The 22221-nt window shown below is 36.2% G+C and overlaps 3 protein-coding genes across 11 annotated transcripts; 1 reads left to right on the plus strand and 2 right to left on the minus strand.

The window, feature by feature from the left end:
• Positions 1–364: 364 nt before the first annotated feature.
• LOC104765108 (chaperone protein dnaJ 11, chloroplastic) lies at positions 365–1210 on the minus strand. The gene has a single exon (XM_010488781.3). The coding sequence runs from the start codon at positions 1080–1082 to the stop codon at positions 585–587; it is 498 nt and encodes a 165-aa protein (XP_010487083.1). The 5' UTR covers positions 1083–1210; the 3' UTR covers positions 365–584.
• A 4283-nt stretch (positions 1211–5493) lies between these two features.
• On the plus strand, positions 5494–9295 carry LOC104765109 (vacuolar cation/proton exchanger 2-like). 3 transcript variants are annotated; one of them, XM_087502472.1, is made up of 13 exons: positions 5494–5985; positions 6288–6386; positions 6510–6755; positions 6836–6903; positions 6997–7025; positions 7119–7315; positions 7401–7613; positions 7804–7938; positions 8124–8240; positions 8334–8387; positions 8479–8595; positions 8688–8781; positions 8965–9295. In XM_087502472.1, the coding sequence occupies exons 2-13, from the start codon at positions 6342–6344 to the stop codon at positions 8973–8975; spliced, it is 1326 nt and encodes a 441-aa protein (XP_087358598.1). In that variant the 5' UTR covers positions 5494–5985; positions 6288–6341; the 3' UTR covers positions 8976–9295. The 3 variants fall into 3 exon arrangements, with proteins under 3 accessions (XP_087358598.1, XP_087358600.1, XP_087358599.1); XM_087502473.1 differs by having other exon boundaries at positions 5608–5850; XM_087502474.1 differs by lacking the exon at positions 8965–9295 and having other exon boundaries at positions 5599–5985; positions 8688–8786.
• Positions 9296–10694: 1399 nt separating this feature from the next.
• On the minus strand, positions 10695–21351 carry LOC104767483 (proteasome activator subunit 4). 7 transcript variants are annotated; one of them, XM_087502475.1, is made up of 35 exons: positions 20996–21351; positions 20438–20540; positions 20208–20320; positions 19940–20062; positions 19295–19396; positions 19032–19197; positions 18610–18726; positions 18450–18517; positions 18248–18349; positions 17959–18169; positions 17594–17830; positions 17371–17507; positions 17131–17248; positions 16825–17043; positions 16574–16732; positions 16343–16419; positions 16043–16251; positions 15624–15831; positions 15442–15521; positions 15236–15353; positions 14989–15159; positions 14642–14810; positions 14526–14569; positions 14383–14425; positions 14158–14303; positions 13926–14020; positions 12944–13830; positions 12510–12791; positions 12331–12426; positions 12062–12240; positions 11881–11962; positions 11608–11732; positions 11359–11451; positions 11111–11264; positions 10695–10968 (listed from the first exon to the last, which is right to left on the minus strand). In XM_087502475.1, the coding sequence occupies exons 1-35, from the start codon at positions 21154–21156 to the stop codon at positions 10927–10929; spliced, it is 5436 nt and encodes a 1811-aa protein (XP_087358601.1). In that variant the 5' UTR covers positions 21157–21351; the 3' UTR covers positions 10695–10926. The 7 variants fall into 7 exon arrangements, with proteins under 7 accessions (XP_087358601.1, XP_087358602.1, XP_087358607.1 ...); XM_087502476.1 differs by having other exon boundaries at positions 17380–17507; positions 20996–21346; XM_087502481.1 differs by having other exon boundaries at positions 17380–17507; positions 17594–17834; positions 20996–21341.
• Between the last annotated feature and the right edge of the window lie 870 nt (positions 21352–22221).

The following is a 22221-nucleotide window of genomic DNA, read 5'->3' on the forward strand; positions in this document are numbered from 1 at the left end:
TTTATAGATTTAAATTTTAACAAATTTTAGAGATTTTGAAAGATTTAAAATGATTTCTTTAGTTAAAAATACAGAAATCTAACTCTCATATCAACTTACTTAAAATCATAAAAATCATTTAAAAGATTTGAAAAGATTTATTTAATTTACAATAAATCATATCAATTTATCTAAAATCATAAAAAATATTTAAAATCTTCTAAAAATCCAAAATCAATTGAAATATTAGATTACACTCCGAGCCTTTCCAATATATGTCACGAGAAAATTATTTTCGGAATTATATTTCAACATCAAAATAAAATGATGTCTTACTTTGGTCTAATTGCTTTATGTTATCCTTGGAAAAAAGTAGAGTAAAAGATTTGAGAATATACATGTCACACTCTCTCTATTCATAATCTCTTTTTTATACATTGTTAACTTCTCAAGTTAAAAAACACACACAGAAAATGGCAATTAAAACAACACAACTTAATTTTTCCCCCCTCTTAATTTTCCAACAAAGAAAACTAAAAAATGTAATAAAAAGGGGGAAAAAAAAAGAAGTCAAAAAGTGCCTTTTCGCTACTGCAAAACTAAAATTACCAACACTGATCCGTCTCCCATCGCCGGGTCGTAGCGTAAACCCGACCCGACCGACCCATCGCTCCAGCGTGTACCCGTCTACGTGGTGCTCTAAGCAGCGTCGAATCGTAGATCGCTCTGGTCGTCGGATCCGCTAGTGTCGCGTAAGCTTTGTGGATCTCCATGAAATCTCGACCGTCCGATTCCGACGCGTCTGGATGGTAAACCTTAGCCAAACTCCGGTACGCCGTCTTGATCTCCGTAAGCGAAGCCGTTTCGTTCACTTTCAGTAATTCGTAGAGGCTCGAAACTCGCCGACGAACGGATTCCGTCATAGCTGCTGGCTCGGCGTTAAGCGTCTGAGCTGATGAAACCCTAAACGAAGACCGAGCTCCGTTGGGAAACCTTGCGGTTCCGTTAAATGATGATCTGGTCGTCTTGTGTTGTTGTTGTTGAGGAAGAAGGGAATTTGCCGGTGAGAAACAACCGGCGGAGTAAACTAGGGTCCCGGCCATTTTTTTAAGCAAATAAGAGAAAAAAAACCGTAGGGGCAAATTCGGAAGAGAGTAATTAAAATTAAGAAAAGAGAAGCAGAGAGAGAGAGAGAGAGAGAGAAAGGTTCGTAGGAGAGAAGTTGAATCACAAAGGAGAGAGACAGGGCTTTATATAAAGAGACCTCGAACAAAAAAACAAAACAAAAAAATTTGCGTTGTTATTTATTGGATTGGTTTTAGAAACCGTGTCTTTTCATTTTTAGCCATTATTAAATTAATTATTTAATGGAAAGAATATCTATAATTCTTCTACTAAAATGGATTAAATTAAAATATCCTGTTGAAAATATCTAATAGTACCGTAAGTTAGGAAAAGTCTTGATTAATTTTGATCCGAAAGAAAACTACAATATAGATTAGAATACACATTTTAGCATTCTACCGACATTTTGAATATCATAGACTGTATATAAATAATGCAAGTTCCAATTGAAAATATTTATATTAAAAAAAGTGTAATTAGAAAATGGAGTTGAAAAGGAAATAAGGTAAAATAAAAAAGGAGCGAAAATTAAGGGAAAAAAAAAAGAAAGGTAAAAAGTAAAACCCGTGGGGGGTGGCAGTCACCAGTTTTATGAAAATTCTAATGGAAGGGATTGATGATGACGTGGCATCCAGTTCACAAGATTCGCCTTCTAGAACACCTTCCTCCGGCTCGGCTTTAATTTTTTTTTTTTTTTTTTGTAGTCGGCTCGCTTATAAAAAGATTCAACTGATGACATGTCATTTATTTTGTAATTAGTTGTTCGATTTTACATGTTTTTATATGATTTAAAAGAGATAATTATAAAATTAGAGGATACGTTTTTTGAACAGTCAACTCTTATAGCCGTTAATTTAAATCTGTCGATATATAGAGTGATTATAATATGGTAAGTACCGTTTTAGATCTTTAATAATGTCATCTCCACTAAAGGATTTATACTATTAGTTAGTACTTGGTACAGAACATATTCGATTTTTAGGACATTAAACAAAAACAAAAGTTCTTCTAGAAGGAATCGTGCCCAGCAGAGAAGATAAATATGACAGAGTACCGTCACATGATTATCAGACAAAAGAAAAGTAAACTTGTCGAGCTTATAAATATCAAAGCCTTTCTAGAAGCATTTTTTTTTGTTTGTCTTTATCTGCTGACTAAATAAATACTATCAAAGTGTTATACGTATACATAGTCGTATTATTGTACAGACACAAAAGAGAGAGTGTCTTCGAAGGACGTGGCGGTGAGGACACGGAGATGGATAGGATTAGGTCTTCTAGAAGACAACGAACCCAACGAAACCTCTTTACTATTCGATTTTGTGCGCAGTGGTAATAAACAAACACACTCTCTTTCAACGAAAAGGAGCGGTGGATTAGTCCAACCTTTTTTTTATTATATTTACTATCATTCCCAAATTTCTTAGAACCCAAAAAAAATAAACGGTAAATAGATTAGTGCAACCTTTTTGTGAGCACAACTTATAATGAATAATCCACCCTATCAAAAACACATATGTAGAATGCTCTATCCGTATCCATAGAGTGGTTAATCCTATTTTGTTTGTTAAAATAGTATCGTTTACATTATCTAAGCATAAGAGAATTAAAAAAAGTTACTGCATAGAATAAAATTTGACGGTGAAAAAATTACTTCATAAAAGAAAGATACATTGTCATAGCTTGTAAATTGTGGTTGATTGATATTAGTACTGATTAGTCCTGGGCGTTCGGGTATTCGGTTCGATTTCGGATATATTCATTCGGTTCCGGTTAGTTTGGATATAGAGGTTTAGTATCCATTCGGTTAATTTACTATTTCGATTCGGGTTCGGTTCGGTTTCGGTTAGTTTCGGTTCGGTTCCGGATATCCGAAATAGTATAATATAAATTTTTAAAATATTATTTAAATAAAATTTGATTATATTTTAACAAATATATCTAAAAACTTCCTGATATTTGGTTTATTTCAAATATTTTGGTATTTTTGTCTAAATATATATGGTTTTTTAGTTTACTTTTTATTACCTTATATAAATTAACACGTAATACAAAGCTAAAACTTCAACGTGGCGCAGTGGCCATGTTGCACACTCCAGTTTGTAGAGGTCTCAGGTTCAATTCTCGGCTAAAACATAATTTTAGTACGTGTTCGGTTTGATTCGAATAACCGAATGGATATCGGTTATTAACCGAATCAACCGAATGGATAATTAAAACATTATCTAATCGGTTATTGTTCACTATCTTTACCTGAACCGGAACCGAAATTTCGGTTCGGTTTCGGTTCGGTTTATTTGCCCAGGACTAGTACTGATATCGGTTGATACAATTCATGTAAATTTGGACTAATATTTTATTAGTATGTTGGATTGGATGAATGGAAATTAACCTATAACATTAAAAAATGCATGGAAATGAACTTTGTTAGTTATTTTTTATCATGAATGACTCCCAAAAAGCTTCTAGAATGTGGTTGATCGTAATAATAAGGGTAAGCGTGGATGATTTTTTTATTATTAGTATTGGATGAATGAAAAAATTTGACTTTGTTTATAATATAAGTGTCTCGAAATAAGCTTCTAGACTGTCGGTGGACCTGTGGTTGTTAGTAATTACTAGTGACTAATAAGCATGTAATCAATATTTTATTAGTGAATGAATCAAATTTACCTTTGGTAGTTATTTTATAATGAGTGTCTCTCGCAATAATTAACGTTTATTATATGGTGATTTCTATCAATTGTGTAGTTAAAGGTGGGGACTACTGCTTTGGTTGGGGAACTTGGTGGGGGAGTCATGTTTTGTGTGTACTCCAAGTTCCACAAACTCTATAACTCTTCTTTGCTTCTTTCCCTTTTTAATATATATGCATTAGTAACCAATTATTTTTCTATTGCTACCATCTACTAATATTTTAGTTTTCTTGCAGTCTATTTTCTAAAGCATCCACTTAGTAATAATAATAATAATAATAATAATAATAATAATAATAATAATAATAATAAAAGAAGAAGAAGAAGGAAACAGTGAAAATTTCTTTATCATCATAAAAAGCACCACCACCAAAAATAACCACAGGTCCACAAGCAACCAGTGCCAAAACATAATAAATCTTTGTTGCTTCTTTTTGTTTGTCAAATACATATAGTTTATTGTATATATGCAGGATATTTTGTTTTGGCTCTATAGCAAGTAGCAACTCTGTTTATTATTTCTCTAGCTGATCACACTATATATATTTTGCTCGAAATCATCGATTGGAGCCACGGTACGATTATAGAAAACTAATCATCAATCTAGATTATAATACAAGACGAGTATTGGAAAAATAATTAATTAAAAACAGCAACGTAGATGAGCAAACTGTAATGACAATGCGTATAATAGAGCGACAAGTCGGTATGAAGCGACCTGGCGGCCATGTGCTTAACTGAAAAGTACTTCTCAACTTCTTTTAAAATGATTCTGCAGAAACCTATAATTAATTAGAAAGGACAGCATAATTAGAAGAGAGGATAGCATAATTTTTTCTTTATGAGGAATTGGGCTAATTGCTAATGAGCCTAATTATATTGGGTACATACCATTGCTTACGGCCCACAAACCTACTCATAGGCCCAGAGATCTCTCAACTCTTTTAATGATTTTTAGATGTCTTTTATCTTTTGGGATAATTGCAGAAAGAAAAAACAATCAATCTACAAAAACTCATGTATTAATTATTTAAAATAAAACGTATTTGATAATGTTGTTATCACTGAATTGATGAGAACAAATAGGTTAATAAGAGTAAATCGGTTGACCCTTCTAAATTAAATGGGGGGGGGGGGGGGGGGGGGGGGGGTTGTTGTATCTCCACTTCTTCACATATCTTTTTAGTAGTTTTTTTTTTCTTTCTTTCCTTTGTGTGTTTAAACAACTTAAATTGTGTGGAAATCAAATATGAAGAGAAAATTGTGTGTGTTTTTTTCGGGGACCTCTATCAACTATATTGACACCGTTATTTTGTTATGATCCCATAATTTTAAAAAAAAAAAATCCAAACTCAAAATAATCCTAATACTCATAGACTATATAATATGATTTTGATATTTTAAGGTTTATAGCATAAAAGTTAGTGGTTGAAACTCGGTGATGACCAATCTCGACTTAAGGTGAGAAAGAATAATCAACTCCATGGACCAAAATATCACAAATTGGTCCGAAATAGAGAGATACAATGCAATATTTTTTGTTCTCTTTTGTAACTTTCTATTTTCAATGTTGATCAAAATATCCTTGTGTGTTTGTGACTATACAATATTTTTATAAATATGATTGAAAACTCCAAATTATGAAATAGTGACTTTGTTTCATAAATTCGAAACCTAAAGTACCAAACTAAAAAGACTCTATAGGACAAAGAGAGGAGGCTATATCTCTTGAGAACTGTCGTAAATGGGCAAAACGGCGCCGTTATACTTGTCTTCTTCAACGTATTAAGAAAAAAGACAAAAGAAAAGGAGTTTTTGATGTTGAAACTAATTTATGATTGAAAGAAAGAAAAAATTCAACCAAGAACGAAACTTCCTCGCGCTCGCGCTCTCTACTGACAATCTGAGATCTACAGATTCTTCTTCTTCTATTTCCAGATCACAAATCTCGTCTACGAGCTTTTCTATTATTTGATATTATCAATCAAGCGGGTGCATCATACAATACATATACTCTGCGTTGTCTCCACCAGATTCACACCAACAAAGAAGTAGTAGAAACCTCAAAGTCGTTTTTTTTTTTTTTTTTTTTTTTTTTTAGTTTCCTATTTGAGTTATGCTCGATTTGGTTTCTGCAACTTGTTTGATTCGTCTTCTTCTTCTCTGACTCTTCGTTGACTGCAAAGGTAATAAAGTTGCCGTCTTTCTTTCTTTTCTTTCTCTAACCAAGTCTACGATTTCTTTTGGATTCATGTAGATTAGGGTTTAGCGATTTTAATCGAAAGACTAAGTTTTGACTCCTTCATCTTGCTGTGTATTGTAGCGATTTGTTTAGCTACTTTTTGTTTTTTGGATTCGCTCTTTTCTCTTTTTTTCCAAAAATACTTGAGTGGCTAATGTAGTTGTTTCTTTATGAATGTTTCCCTAATGCTAAGTAACACAAGTGGTTATGACTTAGATCTCATTCAAGAAGTTTCCCTGTATCCAGGTTGCAGCAGAACCGGACGCTGTAGTTCGGTCCATGTGTTGGTAGCACTCTGGTATGAGTTGTTGTAAAGTGCCCGTTCTTATCGAAGCACAAGTTGAAGTAAGTTAGTTCTCAGCAACTCAATCTTTGATTTCTAAATAGTCATACCTTTCGATCAGATATTGTCTTTAGTTCCTAGGCTTGTTTTGGGGTTAATGAAAAAGATGTTTGTTACTGCAACAGATGGGGTCGGTTAATGAACTTGAGCACAAAAGCCCATTTAGACAAGAAGACGATGCAGCACAAACTAAAGAAGCTTCTTTAATGGAGCAAGGATCACTTTCTACTAGTTTCCCCCAACACACGCTTAAATCCCCAAAGAACAGCGTGCTTAATAGCATCAAGATCGTTATTTTTTGTAACAAACTCAATCTATTATTACCTTTCGGTCCTCTAGCCATATTGGTACACTACATGATAGATAGTAAGGTAAACTATTTACTAATACTTGTAGTTTCATTTCATGTCTAAGAGCTGAATCTCAAGAATTGATTCTTGCTGTGATTCAGGGGTGGGTGTTTTTGCTGACCTTAGTAGGCATTACACCATTGGCTGAACGTCTAGGATATGCCACAGAGTAAGCCCCGCTAACACTTGTAGCAACTTAGCTTACCTTATCATCTTTCTGTTTGGGAGACTTATGTGTAAGTATTTTGCCTCTTTGAAACAGGCAACTGGCTTGTTACACGGGTCCAACTGGTATGACTTTGTTCTTCTAAAACCGGCAATTCTTTTTCTTTTTCCTTTTGTTGTTTTGCGATAATTTTTAAACGTGTTATACATATTTCACAGTTGGAGGCCTCCTAAATGCTACATTCGGGAATGTGACAGAGCTGATCATATCGATTTTCGCTTTGAAAAATGGAATGATACGTGTTGTTCAGCTGACGTTACTAGGCTCGATTCTGTCTAACATGTTGCTTGTACTTGGCTGCGCCTTCTTTTGTGGTGGGCTAGTCTTTTACCAAAAAGACCAAGTCTTTGACAAGGTAGGAATCCTTATCCGCTTCATGATATTCTCCTTTTCTTGGTATTCTTGACCTTGTTTCTGATCCCTTTTCTTTTGCAATCCAGGGAACTGCGACTGTGAATTCAGGATTGCTTTTGATGGCTGTCATGGGGATACTCTTCCCTGCTGTTCTTCACTACACGCATAGTGAGGTTCACGCCGGATCATCGGAGCTAGCTCTGTCAAGGTTCAGCAGTTGCATAATGCTTATAGCTTATGCTGCTTACCTCTTCTTTCAGTTAAAGAGCCAGTCTAATTCTTATAGTCCTCTTGATGAGGTTTGTTGTGTGCCACCAGTAGTTGCCTCCTTTATTCATTTTTTTTTTTTTTTTTTTTTTTGAACAAATTTTGCCTCCTTTATTCAAACATAAATATATCGTAAATAAACCAACAGACCTAAAACTAGTTGGTTTGTGTAGTTCTGTTCAACCTTGACTTACCTTCTTGTTTAAATGCTGCAAACTCTAGGAAACAAATCAGAACGAAGAGACTTCTGCCGAAGATGAAGATCCTGAGATCTCCAAGTGGGAAGCTATCATTTGGCTCTCAATCTTGACTGCTTGGGTCTCTCTTCTTTCTGGCTATCTTGTTGATGCCATAGAGGTAACACACGATCATGTTTCTGCATTTTATCATATGAGAAATAAAGATCTCATTAATTTACTAATTAACATATAGTTAACTTAGCCTTCATTCGTTGGTCATAGTCCACTGCTAGATATTACTTTTTGCAGTATTTTGCATGAATATCACCACAATATCATGATATGAATGCACCGTTTTTTCAGGGTGCCTCGGTCTCGTGGAACATACCAATTTCTTTTATCAGTGTCATTCTGCTTCCTATAGTCGGGAATGCAGCTGAGCATGCAGGCGCCATCATGTTTGCTATGAAAGACAAGCTGGTAGGCATTCTTGAGCTGTAACACCTTTAGGCTCTTCATTCCAAACTAGTTTTTTTCCTTGAGACACAGCTTAACATTTTCTTTCTTCTACAGGATCTGTCGTTGGGAGTGGCTATTGGGTCCTCGATCCAGATTTCCATGTTTGCGGTATGCACCTTTAATACATTACAAGAACAGTAATTATATCATATTTGGACAACAAAGTTCTGTTCAATAATCTCTGTTGCTACTTGATTAGGTCCCATTCTGCGTGGTGATTGGATGGATGATGGGTCAACAGATGGACCTTAACTTCCAGCTTTTTGAGACGGCGATGCTGTTCATCACCGTTATAGTAGTAGCATTTTTCCTCCAGGTGGATAAAAATTCTAAAGGCTATATCATGGTTAATAGATAGAGCAACGAAATTCCAAAACTTATAACTGATGATCTCTGTTATGGACACAGGAAGGGACATCGAATTACTTTAAAGGATTGATGCTCATTCTTTGTTATTTGATAGTAGCTGCCAGTTTCTTTGTACACGAAGATCCTCCTCAAGGTTAGTTCACTTGAATACCATATACTGAGTTTCTTTGCAATTTCTCCGGGTATAATGGCTTGTTCTTGCTCCATGATATGGGGATGACTAGAGAATTTGCTAGAGAGTTTTGTGTCTTCCTTGCATTCAAGAAGGGCATTCTTCATTGCAATTTTCATGTCTCTGTTGTGTTGTTTTGGTTAGATGGTATATAAATCCGAGGAAGAGTCTGGCGTGAAGCATAAAGGGTCTTAATTAAAAGCTGATGATCTCAGTAACACGAAGTGTTGGGGAGAGAGATTTGAAGATGTAAATCTGATTCTAAAGTGGTTTCCACAAACTCGAATCTTGTTAAACATGTTGCTTTACTTGTTCGTGCAAAAATATTGTTCGAACAAGTGAAGCTTATATATTCCTTTTTGGCTTTCCCTCCCCCCACAAAAATCAACATTCTTATTAGTGACTTAGAAGGTTGCAAATTTTGTTCAAGTTACAATGATATTATGAAAGATTGAAGATTTGTTCTTGTGCTAAACAATAGCATTTTGACTTGAAATGATGATACTCAGAGAAGTAGTGTGCAAGGGACGACCGGATTTTTCATATAATTAAATTAGACAAAGTTGGCAGCGTTGTTAAAGTTAAGGAAACATGCTATTTTTATTTAGATTTATGGATGGATGTAAGGTTAAATTTTTTAATTTTTAGGGTTGTTTGAAAGAATCTTGAGTGATTCAGATGAACATCAAACAGGAGCAACTAAGGCTAGGCACCATGGCGGAAGAAGCTGGTTCAGTTTGATTTACTGAGACCAGAAAACACGACTACGTATACGTACACAGCAACATATACAGGTCTCAGTATCTGTTTTCCACATGAATGCAACTTTCTTTATGTGAGAATTGAATCCTGGACTTACCAAATAAATTGTATCCACATGAATGCAAAGCCCAGATTAATTGTTCTATTTTTTATAGATACAATTTAAGCTAATTTTTATAATTCTCTCGCATATAAGACACAAAATGATTTAATGATTTAACAAAATTTAGCGGGAACAAAAAAACGGTAAACAACACAAAAATAGTCATAAATGGTAATGAAAAAAACAGTATAAAAAGCTATGTTGCATGGAAACTCTTTTCGAGGTCCGTTTCCCGTTTCCGAAACGTTTCGGAAACTAAAACTCGTGGAAACTCGGAAACAAGGCACCTAAACAAAATTTCTAGAAATTTCTGTTTGGAAACATGATGGAAACTCCATTTCCGTTTTGGAAACACGACGAAAACTTCTTTTTTAATTTGAAACTTAATAAATAAATATTTTAAAAATATAAAACTTCATTATAGATATAAATATATAATATTATTAGTGTTTTAATTCAATTATTTAATATTTATATTTAAAGTTTTATTGTTTGAAGCTTTTTGATATGGTTTTTATGTTTGGTGTTTTATTATATATATATAGATATAGATATAAATATATATAATCTATATATATATGTATATGTATTTCCAAAACGTTTCCATTTCCTAATTTTTGAAAAAAACAGCGTATCCGTTTCCGTTTCCATGCAATCTAGATAAAAAGATCAAAAATAGCATTTTTTTTTGTTATTAATAATTGTTATACGTAAATTGTTTAGTAGGTTACCAATTATTTATTGGCAAAGTTGATCGGAAATAATTGCTGGCTGTCTATTCTTGATCTAAAATTAAAAATGAGGTAAAAGATGTTTCGGAAGAAGACCGAAACGTATGTTTTATTAAAAAAAATCCAGCCCCACGCGCTGCAGGTCCTGTTAATTTTCCATTTATGCGAAAAATCCCCAAATCGGAGGGTTATATAGTCCACGCATTCTAGTCTCACGCGCTCAACGCGCCTTTGGTGCATGTGGTTTTGTTTTTTTCCATCCTTGCACGCGCGTATCGTTCAAAAACAAAGTATAACTCTTATAACTTCAAAGCAGTTGCGATGCCACAATGATGATTATGTCACCCATATATGTGCTTTAAAACTCTTGTCTAGTTTTCGTTTATTGTTATAATCTATTGGGCACAAAACTAAAAATCAATAAAAGGTGGAGTTACAGAGATGTGGTTCCTTAAACAAGAGTAGTATTACTGTCTTTGTGACGAAACTCACTCTATTCCCCGACACAAATCAAGCAAAGTACGAAGAAGAGGAAGATGTATCGGCCAATATCTGCAATTGTATGGAGACAAAATATCACATTATTTCATCACCAGGAATAAACTAATACTACTGTATATTTTAGTATTTATCACATTTCTGATTTCTCAACAGCTATAAATCAAGGAAAATAATGTAAACTCAAACTCATTACCTCAAGCTGATCTTCAGTGAAAGAGTCTTTCTGGATGTTCCATGTGTCCGCATGGGTTCGCCGGAACTCAGCCACTGCTTTTGTCACAGTCGATTTTATAGGTGTAGGTTCACCCGCGAAACGAGCCAGTAATGTCACATGATCAGGCAACCAGCTGAAATCATTTACAAAATCTTAAGATTAGTTAAAAAGACGTTCAAGTTCAAGCTTAAGCTCTGCGCCACACACTTTAGAAGTATAGATGTTACCTGGGCATGTCATAAGGAACAGACAAAACTGAAGCTACCAAACCAAGAACTGCTCCATGCACCTCCGCAATAGACTTGGCTGAACTTGATTTCCTGAAACAACCCGATACGACTCAAAGGTCATTTTAAAACAAAATGAAAGAAAAGATATGCAAATCACAGCTTATTTTTTTTGTTAATTGCGTTTTCACATTGGGCGACAAAAGTTAACACAAAAATGCTTAAAAGGGAAGGAAAGGTTAGTTAAACCTCCGGTTCCTTCTCTTTTGGAATGAGTTTGCCTCTGCATAGGATCTATCACGAAAATCTGCAGCAAAGTCTTCATCTCCTCCTTTCATGAGGCCTGCTAGAACTGCTGCAGCATGTTCTCGTACCTGAAGATCAGATAAAATCAATGAGTTAAAAAAACTACGCACTTGATCTTACCATATGCAATTAATCACAAGGTTGAATCATTCAAAACAACGCTAATGGACAACAACATAATTCTGATGAGGAGAAAAAAAGAAGCTAGGAACTTGCCTCTACTTGGCTGTCAACAAGGAGCTTTTCCACGGTTTTCCAGATTTTCTGTTTCTCTTCATTAGTGAGGATGAAAGTATGCCTAGTAGAAAAGGTTATATAATAAAAATCTTTATTAGTAAAAAGCGTATTTGCTTGTCACTTTGCTACATGTAACATATATATAATCAACAGATAATACCTGTACATAAAAGTTCGCAGATATGTCAGGGTTGAAGATCTTATACGCCAGTTAGAGTCATCAGCAGAAGAAAGAATGACTCCAATAACTTTCTGTAGATGAGAGTCTGGGAAAAGTCTCCACTTTAGCAGCTCAAAGGTTGCTTTAGCCAATGTTGACAGATCTTTATGTGATGTTTCCTTCAATAGATGGAAATAAATCTTCCATGATTCCCAGTCATGGAAAAGCGATTGAGATGAAAGAAAGCTAAAAAAATATAATGGTTATACCTGTAAGGATATCACTGGATAGAGGAATCCTGCAATTACATCGAGCAGATACGAAGCCCTCCCCGATTTAAAAGATGAGATAATGAAATGGAAGAGCTAAAGAGAGGATAAAAAGAATAAATATTAGTATCAAATGTCTCTCAAGTACGGGGTCGAAAAAAATTTGAGACAGCCAGTACCGTCTCCATCCATTTAACATCATCTAGAGAATCGCCGTTAGATTGAGCACTTTCCATATCTACATCTGCTGAAGTGTCTAAGCTGTCTGATATGCTAGCTTGTTGAATGTTTGTAACAGCTTCAGATGCTCGTGCACTAATCAGCTTGAACCAATTTTCCTCCTTAAGTCGGCTATCAACATTTGTTCTCCCTTCTTCAGATGGATATTCTTGTTGATATGACATCCGCAGCCGAATGTTAGAGCATAATACTGAAAGAATTACACCGATAGCTTCCCTTATCTGTTCATTGTCACACAAAACAAACAGGTTTTCAGAATTTTACTTTGACACTCATATTTTAGCTTGTCAAAAGACACTCAAATGCATAATTTTTCATGAAAACAAAATGGACAGAGATGTCGAGTACAATAGATGAGTGTGAGACATCTTACTTGTGCCGAGGAATGGGACATATTACAGATCAACTCATCAAGAAGTACGATATGCAGCTTCACTTCTGATATGGGCATCTTTGGTGGAGATAGTTCTATCAGAGCAGCTGAAAGAAAAGCATACCGTTTTGCAACAACAGTGGTGGTCGCACTTGGTGGTAATGGTGCCACTATACAATCCAAAATTTGTTGTCTCATGACAGGAATTTTGGTTCCTTGTTTCCCTTTCCCTGTGACAGCATAACGTATGCATGCAGCCCACTCTAGTATGGATTCTACTGATTGGCCAAGAATAACATTCTGCAACTGAACCATTATCCAGCTATCCCACTCACTAAGAAGACCATTAACATCAGAGTGCAGTACACCTGCTAATGCTTCAGCAGCAACGCACTGTTTTGGTCTCTCCTTGGCATTACAAAACTCCTCTAAGGGACTTTTTAGTGCCATCAACACAGACACTCCACATTCTTGCGCTAATCGCTTGAAGATACGAGCAAAACTTGGGTCGAATATATCACTTCCTAACAAAGATATCCAACTAGGAGTTCTTGGCCATGAAGCCGAAAATTCGAAAAAGAAACGAGTGATTGACTTGTCAGCCATGCTCTGGAAGGATGAACTTCCGTGATTTCTAGAGGAACTATCAGTGTCAGTAATATGGATATGCGAAAGACTTTCAAAAGTCTCCCTGAAGAATCCTTCTTCTTGAAAAATTTGGCTCAATGCTAAATCAAGGGATGAGTTGGCATTTTCTTGTGAAGACACAGAAGGTTGATCCTTGCCTTGCATCTTCTGCGGTGACTCTTTAAGTAGCGTGTTTAAAGCTGAAATTGCTAGTATTCTTGTCTGAGGAAGTTGACTTTTCAAGTTTCTGAGGAAGTGGCCTGTAAAATACCACCATAATCTTAGTTAGGAAGGAGAAACTCAAATAATATGAAGAAAAAGCCTTTCAATATATTCCACCAACTAAAATCTGTACCAGCAGTTTCATCAAGAATTTTGAAGGAGAAGCTTGGGTCAATCCTAGAGGACATAGCTAGCAGAAGGAGCACTCTGTTAGCCATCAAGTTGTACCTGGAATAAGTAAAAAAAACATAATGTCTCCACACCTTCCAAATTATGAACTGAGAGTTGGGGAGCTAAAAGTCTAACTATGTCTACATAAATGCTTTTCCAATGGAAATAATAGGTTAATGGTAGGATAGATATACCGCCAATGCAAGCTAGAAGAATCAAAACTCATGGAGCCGATCTGAGATACAAGATCTCCGGAAGTAGACCCGTCAACACGGCTTTCCAATGAGCGAAGTATATTTCTAGACAGCCCCGGAAAGTGAATGTTATATTTGACAAAAAGCTGCAAGCATAAAAAAAATTAGCCAGGAACTGAAGGAAAAAGAAGGCCTTCACCCTAATAACAAAGACTGGACCTTTACCTCAATGATTGCTTTTTGGGATTTCATAGATTCATGATGAGAACTACAGAAGATTAAAAACAAAGTTTAATATCAATTTTACACGCATATATGTTCTTAGCAAGAAATATATGTTATTTATCTTAGAAACGTAAAAAGGTTACCTTGAAAGAACACCAAGAAGAAAAGAGGAAAATGATTTTGGATCCTGGAGTAGCAGAACAAACATTAGTTTTTGCATTCGAAATAGAGCAAGGAACAACTAACACTAAATGACTACCGTCGTCAAATGCTTGAGAACACTTTGTGAAGAGAGAATGGCACAAGAACCAAGGACTACATGCTCTGGTACATCCGGATTTCGCAAGTTCTCTGTAAGGGACAGAATACACTTTGAAAGCAAGGGGGGCCATCTCTTTAACAGTTTCAGCAAAGACTTTCCAGCAAGCCTGAATAACACCAGAGTTTAAAGCAAAGCCAGGTCATTAATGTATTGAAAGAAGGGTAAAAGCCCGGAAGAGAATTTTACAGACAACATTTTAGGAGATGTTAAGTCCTTTCCAAAACTTAAGACATTTAACCATTGACATGCATATTTTAACCACAGATGGACACAAAAGTACTCACACGCGAACAGTCTCATAGTTGTGCAGACACAGGGTCAAAAGATCATCAACCATAAGTGTCAAGGGTTCCGGTGGAGAGAAGTTCGCATCTGTACGAAACAGATGATAGGACGATTGTGATGACCTCCATGTGTTGTGCATGTACGCCTTGTCAATGAGTGCCCATCTAGGCCTGGAAGACAAGAAGATTTGCAAGAAATTAAAATCAAGACGTGTATGTATTTAATTTAAACAAAAGAGAGAATTACCTTCTCTTGCCCTTAGAATGAAACTCTGTAATAAAGTTCGCTGGAGGCTCTACAATCGCAGTAGATTCCAGTTTCCAAGCCTGCCTGTGATTTGACCATTCATCATACTCCAAACTGCCTGCAAACATTCAAAAGACAAGTGTTACGGAGAGAAAACATGCGGCTAGTCAACAGAAAGAAAGCAAGCCAGAAGCTTTCTGCAGTACCATAATTTCCTAGAGCATCCATTATGCGGATTATTAATATCAGTAAGATGCTGTCATCTGACTTTTTCTCTAACAAGTATCTGCAAACATCATATAACAAAACCATCAAAAAATAATATTTTTAGTAGTAGCATATGCGTTTTAAAGAGAAGTAAGCAGAGCAGCTATTGAACAAACATTACTTGCAGGCTGCATGAATAATTTCAGCAGTTTTTTCTCGTATTTCAGCACTGCCAACACATGAACCTGATGCTCCAGCAATAAAGAACGGCGGATCTTCATCCATATCATGTCTAGGTGATGGCCTGAAATCAGGTAGGCAAGACAAAACACCTTGCAATGTCGAATCTATACGCAAAAGAGTCACTTTAAGGTGTATTTTCTCGTCTCCTGCACCACAAATATCATCAATGAGGCAAGCACATGTAAAATATTTGGAGCAAACAAGTATGAATACGGCGCGTAATATCACCCATGCAATATAGAAATGTCAGCCTTTAGCTTTAACATGAAACATGCAAACCACACTCGTATACGATTGATAAATATGTATATATCCTTGAAGTAAGACTGAAACACACAAACCAATGACCGAAATTACCTGCATCAGAGTGGATGTTCGATTGGCAAATACTCACAAGATCATCTAATGCTGACTGAAGATGGAGGTATAAGAGCTCATTGGCAAACTGAGTTTCCTCTTTGGTGGGAACATGCCACCTGGAGTGTGCCACCTGCTCATCCTTAGAAGAAGCTTTGGTGCTGATCCATTCCTCCAAAGCAGGAGCAGCTGGGTGACGAGACAAACATCTAACAAGAGCAGAAAGTTATTGTTTTATGTAACGAGACAAAAAAAAAACACACCAAGATATTGCTAAATATTTGTTGAGATATTACGCACTTGTACTGGTCAATAGGATAGTAAAGAATCAAACTTCCGAGGAGAGATCGAAGAAGATGATCCCCAGCTCCATTAACCTTTTCATAAGGCAACCATCACATTATCAAACAAGCCAGATAAACATACATGCTAAAAAATGGTATACAAAAGACAAGCGTACACATCACTAAAAAATGGTATACAAAAAGAAAAATCTGAGTCCATAAATATCATTTCAGGAAAAATTTATACCTTCCAAGATGAGGAATTAAATGCGGAAGATATAGCTTCGATCAAATGACCTTTGTACCGAAGAAGTGAGCTGCCTCCATAAGTGATGGCAACTGACAATACTTTCAGCTGATAATCTATAGCTGCCTCAAGCGCTGGAGAAAGTGTTTGTTTGTCTTTCTGAAAAGGGGTGATACAAGCAACAAAAATATTTATTTACTTTGCAAACTGAAGAGAATGCATAAGCTTCAAACAAAAACTATTGGTAGCACCTTATTGACAACAAGGGTCTCTGCACTTCCTTTTCCTCCATACCCAGTGACAGGGATTTCTTTCAAAGAAGATATAACAGCAAGGAGCATTGGTTCAACAATTTGAGAAACTGCTTCTTCGGGGTTTGAATGAACACAGGCACAACAAAGCAGCCCAACCTCGGCGATTGCACCAGGAAGGATATTTGTCTGAACAAACTTTGATATCTTTTTCAAGGCCTGTTAGAGATTAACGCAAACAAGCACTTAAACTTCTCTTTCACCGAAAAGTATAAGGAGTTTCTATAGTAACAGAGACAAACCAACCTGGCTATATAGAGATCCAGATAGTCTTCCAAGTAGGATTTCAAGCATGCAATAGTAATAAGGACCATCCTCAACTAAAAACGTTCCTGATGTTGCCGATGAACTTAGGCCTTCATTTCTACAGCATCAGAAAATCTTAACATAATTAATAATAGATGAGAGGGAAATCAAATGTTATATAACAAAGAAGAAGAGACCACAATTATGAAGCAGGGTTGTAATAAACCCTGACTGCTATACATTACTAACATAACACTGCTGGGTTCCAAATGCTGTAACAAAGCGATCAAACGACACAAAAATTCATCCAGCCACTCAGAGAAGGTAGCCATAGTCATGAATGATAAGTCATCAGAAGTATCGTCCAATACAGCCATCTGCAACATGCAAGGATAAAATCGGTTAAAGAAACAAGTATTTTGAACAGTGAATGTTTGAAATATTTCAAGGTTAAAGAGCTTACATTGGAAAATATGGAGCCAATCAGTTGCATAGTTGCCAAGGTTTTAGGGGGGTCATTGGCATCCATACCAAGCAATGCATTTGATAGAGAAATCCCTATAAGATCAAGGAACATCCTACCATCCACATCACCACCAAGATCTTGTGCTTCAGCAGTTGACATGGATGACTGCAGGATTGACCGGCCAGCAAATGCTACGGACATCATAGCAGTTTTCAACTGGTGGGTGGCAGTTGTCTGACTATACATAAACATTTGTTACGAAGTTAATTGATAGATGAGAACTGTCATTTTGCAAGAAATAGATATAGTAAAATAAGGATACAAAAGTCTGTAAGAGAACGAAGCGAACACAAACTACAAACCGTTTCCAAAGCCAAATGGAACCGAGACGCCACAAAAGGAAGGACCAAAGAGGGCTCCACATAAGACAACATGGATGTCGCTGCAGCAACTGTCTCGGAAAGATGTTCATTCTTGCTATATTGACCACGATCAATCAGCTTCAACACCACGTCAACAAAAGCTATCCTCTCCGGCTTTCCTAAACAGACTGCTGACAGACTATCTGGATCCCTGTAGGATTATGATCTAATCAAGAGACTGCCAATATGATTATATGCATTAAAAATGGTGATATTGTTGTATTCTTACTGCTGCTCACGCTGTAAACGCTTTTGGAATGCGATCACCAGGTGGAGCAAAAACCGTTCCAAGGAATAAGTCCAACGGCCACCATTAGACGGATGATAATATCTACATTTAAACAATAGAGAAACAGTAAGTAGAACAGTTGTAACTTTGCAGTTTACGAAATAAATAAACAAAAGAGCGTTATAGGTTTCAGTCAACAAACTGTTCTAAGAGGTTGACCAATTTCTTGAACTGCTCATGTGCCGAACTTCCAGGTTTCAGAAAGTATACCTGAAACAGAAGCCAGAAAATTCATCCCATTAAGATCTATTAGTCAGATACAGCAGAGAAATGCAGTAATATCAAAATGTACATTAACTTACAATAGATTGTGCAATTGATTTTGATGGAGTAGTAGTCCTATTAGAGAACAAGAATCTTGTGTTTCTGGGAACATCAACTGAAAAAGGATATGATCCACTTCCATTTGCAACAGGAACCTAAAACTGAATCAAATAAGAATCCGGTGTATGGAGGAAAAGGTAATACAGAATCTGGAAGATGACAGGAGGCAGGACAGAAGCATCTGAATCTCATTTAAATTTTGCCATCTATACGACTATACATGCCCAGCTGCTTTCAAGCATACCAATTTTCTATTTTCCAGTTCAGTTGTCCAGACATTCCGTGAGAGAAAAAATATATAGTTTTCCAAAATAAAACAGAAGCCAAGATTTTTTGACATTTTAGGTTGGAATTCTAAAGACTTAATAATCACTAGCAACACCAGGAAAACTTCACGCACCTCAAACATATTCAAGAATCTACTGAAAAGCATGGGAAAATAGGACTCCCAGTCGATAAAGCTGCAGTTTTTTATCACACGAGCTAGCACAGCAGTCCACTGACTATTCCAAAATTGACAATTTGGTATGGAATCCCAGAGCTCTAGACAGTTTTTTATCCATTTTCTACAAGGTCAGAAGAAGAAAAACAAAGTAATTCCTTCGTTAAAATGTGAAAAAACCAGAGATATCTCCGGTTACCAAAACAAGAATTTGTCCTTACTCAGAGAAGAAATCCTGATTTTCGGGGTTCGTAGGAAGAAACAATCCCACGAAGCCAGAGCCCTCAAACGAGGAATTATGCCAGGGGTTCTCCAAAAGAGACCTGAATGTGGGTAGAAGAAAAAGGTGAGCACACTATAGCATTTAATAGACTCTAATTACAGCCATAGTCTTAAATTGTCTAACTCAAATATCGTATTTTCTGTAATGATTCTACTGAAAAGCTTGAATTAATCATTTGCCCCTACTAGTGAAGGCACGAGGTATCCTAATAGTAAGTTTTTGATATGATGCTTTACGCTTGATTCACAGAGACTGACGCGCCATCATAGGGACGTGGTATACAGGAGTGAACTGGTGAGATATAAGACGGCCATAGTGAAAAGTTTTGTAACCTCATAATAGATCCACATATAATGAACACGATGATTCCTACAGTACTTTTCCCCCCTTCTCCCAACTCTTTGTCCAATGCAGCAATATAACAGAGTGGTTCCAACTTTCACATATAGGAATGCAAGATAGAACAGACAGGATCATGATAGTGTCGTAATAATGCTCTTTGACAATACTAGATACACTAACGCATTTGTAGAAGTAATAGCACTACCATGATGAATTTAAAGATCCCGTGCCAACAACTTACATGAATTCGGACCATATCTCCGATGCAGCCCCTTGTGGAAAAAATCTCCTACAGGAACGAATGAGAGAAGTAACAGCCGTAAAGTGTCGTTGTCTCAATCTCCAACCTTCAGGACCCGGGCTCCTACAGATGATACAAATTTGAAAACATTAAAGATGAAACAAAACCAAGACATCAAAAACGGAGATAGAAAATTAATTCCCTTCATGAGTATCTAGGAAAAAAGGACCCATAAACTATGCCTGCCAGAAAATCAAAGAGGACAAACCTGCTGAAATGTGCATGAATCAAGGTATCATACAAGGGCCTCCACGGAACTTTCAAAGACAGCTTCTTACGATACTTGTTGATCAGTCTGACTAAAACATTACCCCATCTAACCTATTGTACCAGAAACAATCACTCAAACGGTAAGCATAATATAGTGGAAAAAGCAAAAGGGTATATGAGGAAACGGGTAGGTAACTGTTGAGTTTATTCTGGTATTAGTTTTCGAACCTGTGCATACAACTTATTCTCAGATGAATGAAAAATTTGTAAGCCAATTTCCACGAGGTCAGTAACATCTTCCACGGACAATTCACTTTTCGCTCTAACAAAGCTGCAAAATGTATTAAGAAAACGCCATCAGACAATAGCCAAGTACAGCATCATAAGAACCAAGTATGCCTAACTTACAAAGTGAAAAACATCATGATGCAAGTTACTACACAATCAATCCCAGCCACATAGTCACATAGAGATAAGCAGAAATTAACTGGAATCAGTCAGTCAAATGATTTCAGACGACTAGAGCGCATGAATTTAGTAAACATCAAGCAGATTTACACATAATACACTGTTCATTTAACTCAGTCTTACGCGTGTATTGCGAACACCTAAAACCCCTGCGAATAAATTTCGATATACTGGCTCGATTGTAAACTGAGCTAATCGTCTCTTAAATTCATCATCTACATCTTCAAATCGCAACAAGAAGCAAGCAATTCGAACGAAATTAAAAAAGAAAATTGAACGAGGGTTTTTTGCAATCAAACCGCGAAATCGAGGACTCACAGTTCAATAACGGAGATCCATTTAAGAGTGGCGTAAACAGACTCAGGATCATCAGGTCGGTGCAACTCCTTGACGCTACGCACGACACGAGCGAAGGACTCTTTCTCCTTCTTCGTCTCCTCCGCTACAGGCGGCGGTAACCATTCATTGTACAGATGCATCTCTTCTTCTCAGTCTCTCCCGTCTTCAATTTTTCTCTGCAGATTTGATTTGATGTACTTCTCTTCTCTCTCGGACTCTGAATTTTATAGCTGCGTTTGCTTTTCTCAGTTTTTTTCTTTTCTTGTTTTCTTTCCAAGCAAGAAAAATCATATCCAAGGAAAAGGACAATTAACACAACACACACACAATATAATAGAAAATGAAAATACGGTGAAACAAATTAATTAATTAATTATCGTATTGACTTTACCGTTGACTAGCTACCGGCAACAGGTGCTGCAGGTATGTATTACCTACCAATTTACTCAAACCGACTAATATTATTTCAAATTGGGCCCGTAAGTTTTAGCTATAATTTTATTTACTCGCATAGGTTTTGATTTTTTTGACTTGTGCCCTACTAGTTACGTATGTACAACATTTTGTTCATTAACAACATCAATGGTCCTCTATTTTTACTTGTATAATAGAGGTGAGTTTAGGCCTAAAGTTTTACTTGAATGATCCTCTATTTTCACCTTTAAAATAGATATTACTATTTTTTTTCCTCTATTTATAGAGGAATCTTATTTTTTTTTTACAAAAGTTCCTCTATAAATAGAAGAAAAAATAGCAATCTCTATTTTAGAGGTGAGAATAGAGGACCATTGGAGTAAAACTCACCTCTATTATAGAGAAGAAAATAGGAAAAACCATTGGAGATGGTCTAAGTTGGAACGCATTATTGTTCGGTGCCCACACAAGTAATTCTCTCCGGCCAATAAATTGTGAATTAAATTCTGACCGTGCTATGGTGACACATACGCATAGATGGATATTTTGTTGTCAACAGGTGGAATTATATGCAGCTATTGGTCTTCGAAATTTTATACATTGCATGTTTGTTGACGACATTCACATTGCAGATTTTTATTTTCTTTTTTTCGTTAGGTCAGGGCTGTGATAACTGATAAGATTCCACGTTCTAAATAACTGACTAAAAAGTTATTAAATGATAAATTATTACTAAGATACTCCCAGTTGAAGTATATGGAAAAACAGGAATATTTTCTTTTTTGAAGGAA

Source organism: Camelina sativa, chromosome 19 (assembly GCF_030686135.1).
Source record: "Camelina sativa cultivar CO46 ecotype springtype chromosome 19, ASM3068613v1".
NCBI classification, from domain to species: Eukaryota; Viridiplantae; Streptophyta; class Magnoliopsida; order Brassicales; family Brassicaceae; genus Camelina; species Camelina sativa.

What these genes read in the sequence shown, in the direction of transcription:
- LOC104765109 (XM_087502472.1), top strand. Translation starts at nt 6,342, where the DNA reads ATGAGTTGTTGTAAAGTGCCCGTTCTTATCGAAGCACAAGTTGAA. An exon ending in TTATCGAAGCACAAGTTGAA is followed by an intron (nt 6,387 to 6,509) that starts GTAAGTTAGTTC and finishes TTACTGCAACAG; the next exon opens with ATGGGGTCGGTTAATGAACT. An exon ending in TAGTAGCATTTTTCCTCCAG is followed by an intron (nt 8,596 to 8,687) that starts GTGGATAAAAAT and finishes TTATGGACACAG; the next exon opens with GAAGGGACATCGAATTACTT.
- LOC104767483 (XM_087502475.1), bottom strand. Translation starts at nt 21,156, where the DNA reads ATGCATCTGTACAATGAATGGTTACCGCCGCCTGTAGCGGAGGAGACG. An exon ending in GATTCTTGAATATGTTTGAG is followed by an intron (nt 18,727 to 19,031) that starts GTGCGTGAAGTT and finishes ATTCAGTTTTAG; the next exon opens with GTTCCTGTTGCAAATGGAAG. An exon ending in CGTTTACAGCGTGAGCAGCA is followed by an intron (nt 18,170 to 18,247) that starts GTAAGAATACAA and finishes ATAATCCTACAG; the next exon opens with GGATCCAGATAGTCTGTCAG.
- LOC104765108 (XM_010488781.3), bottom strand. Translation starts at nt 1,082, where the DNA reads ATGGCCGGGACCCTAGTTTACTCCGCCGGTTGTTTCTCACCGGCAAAT.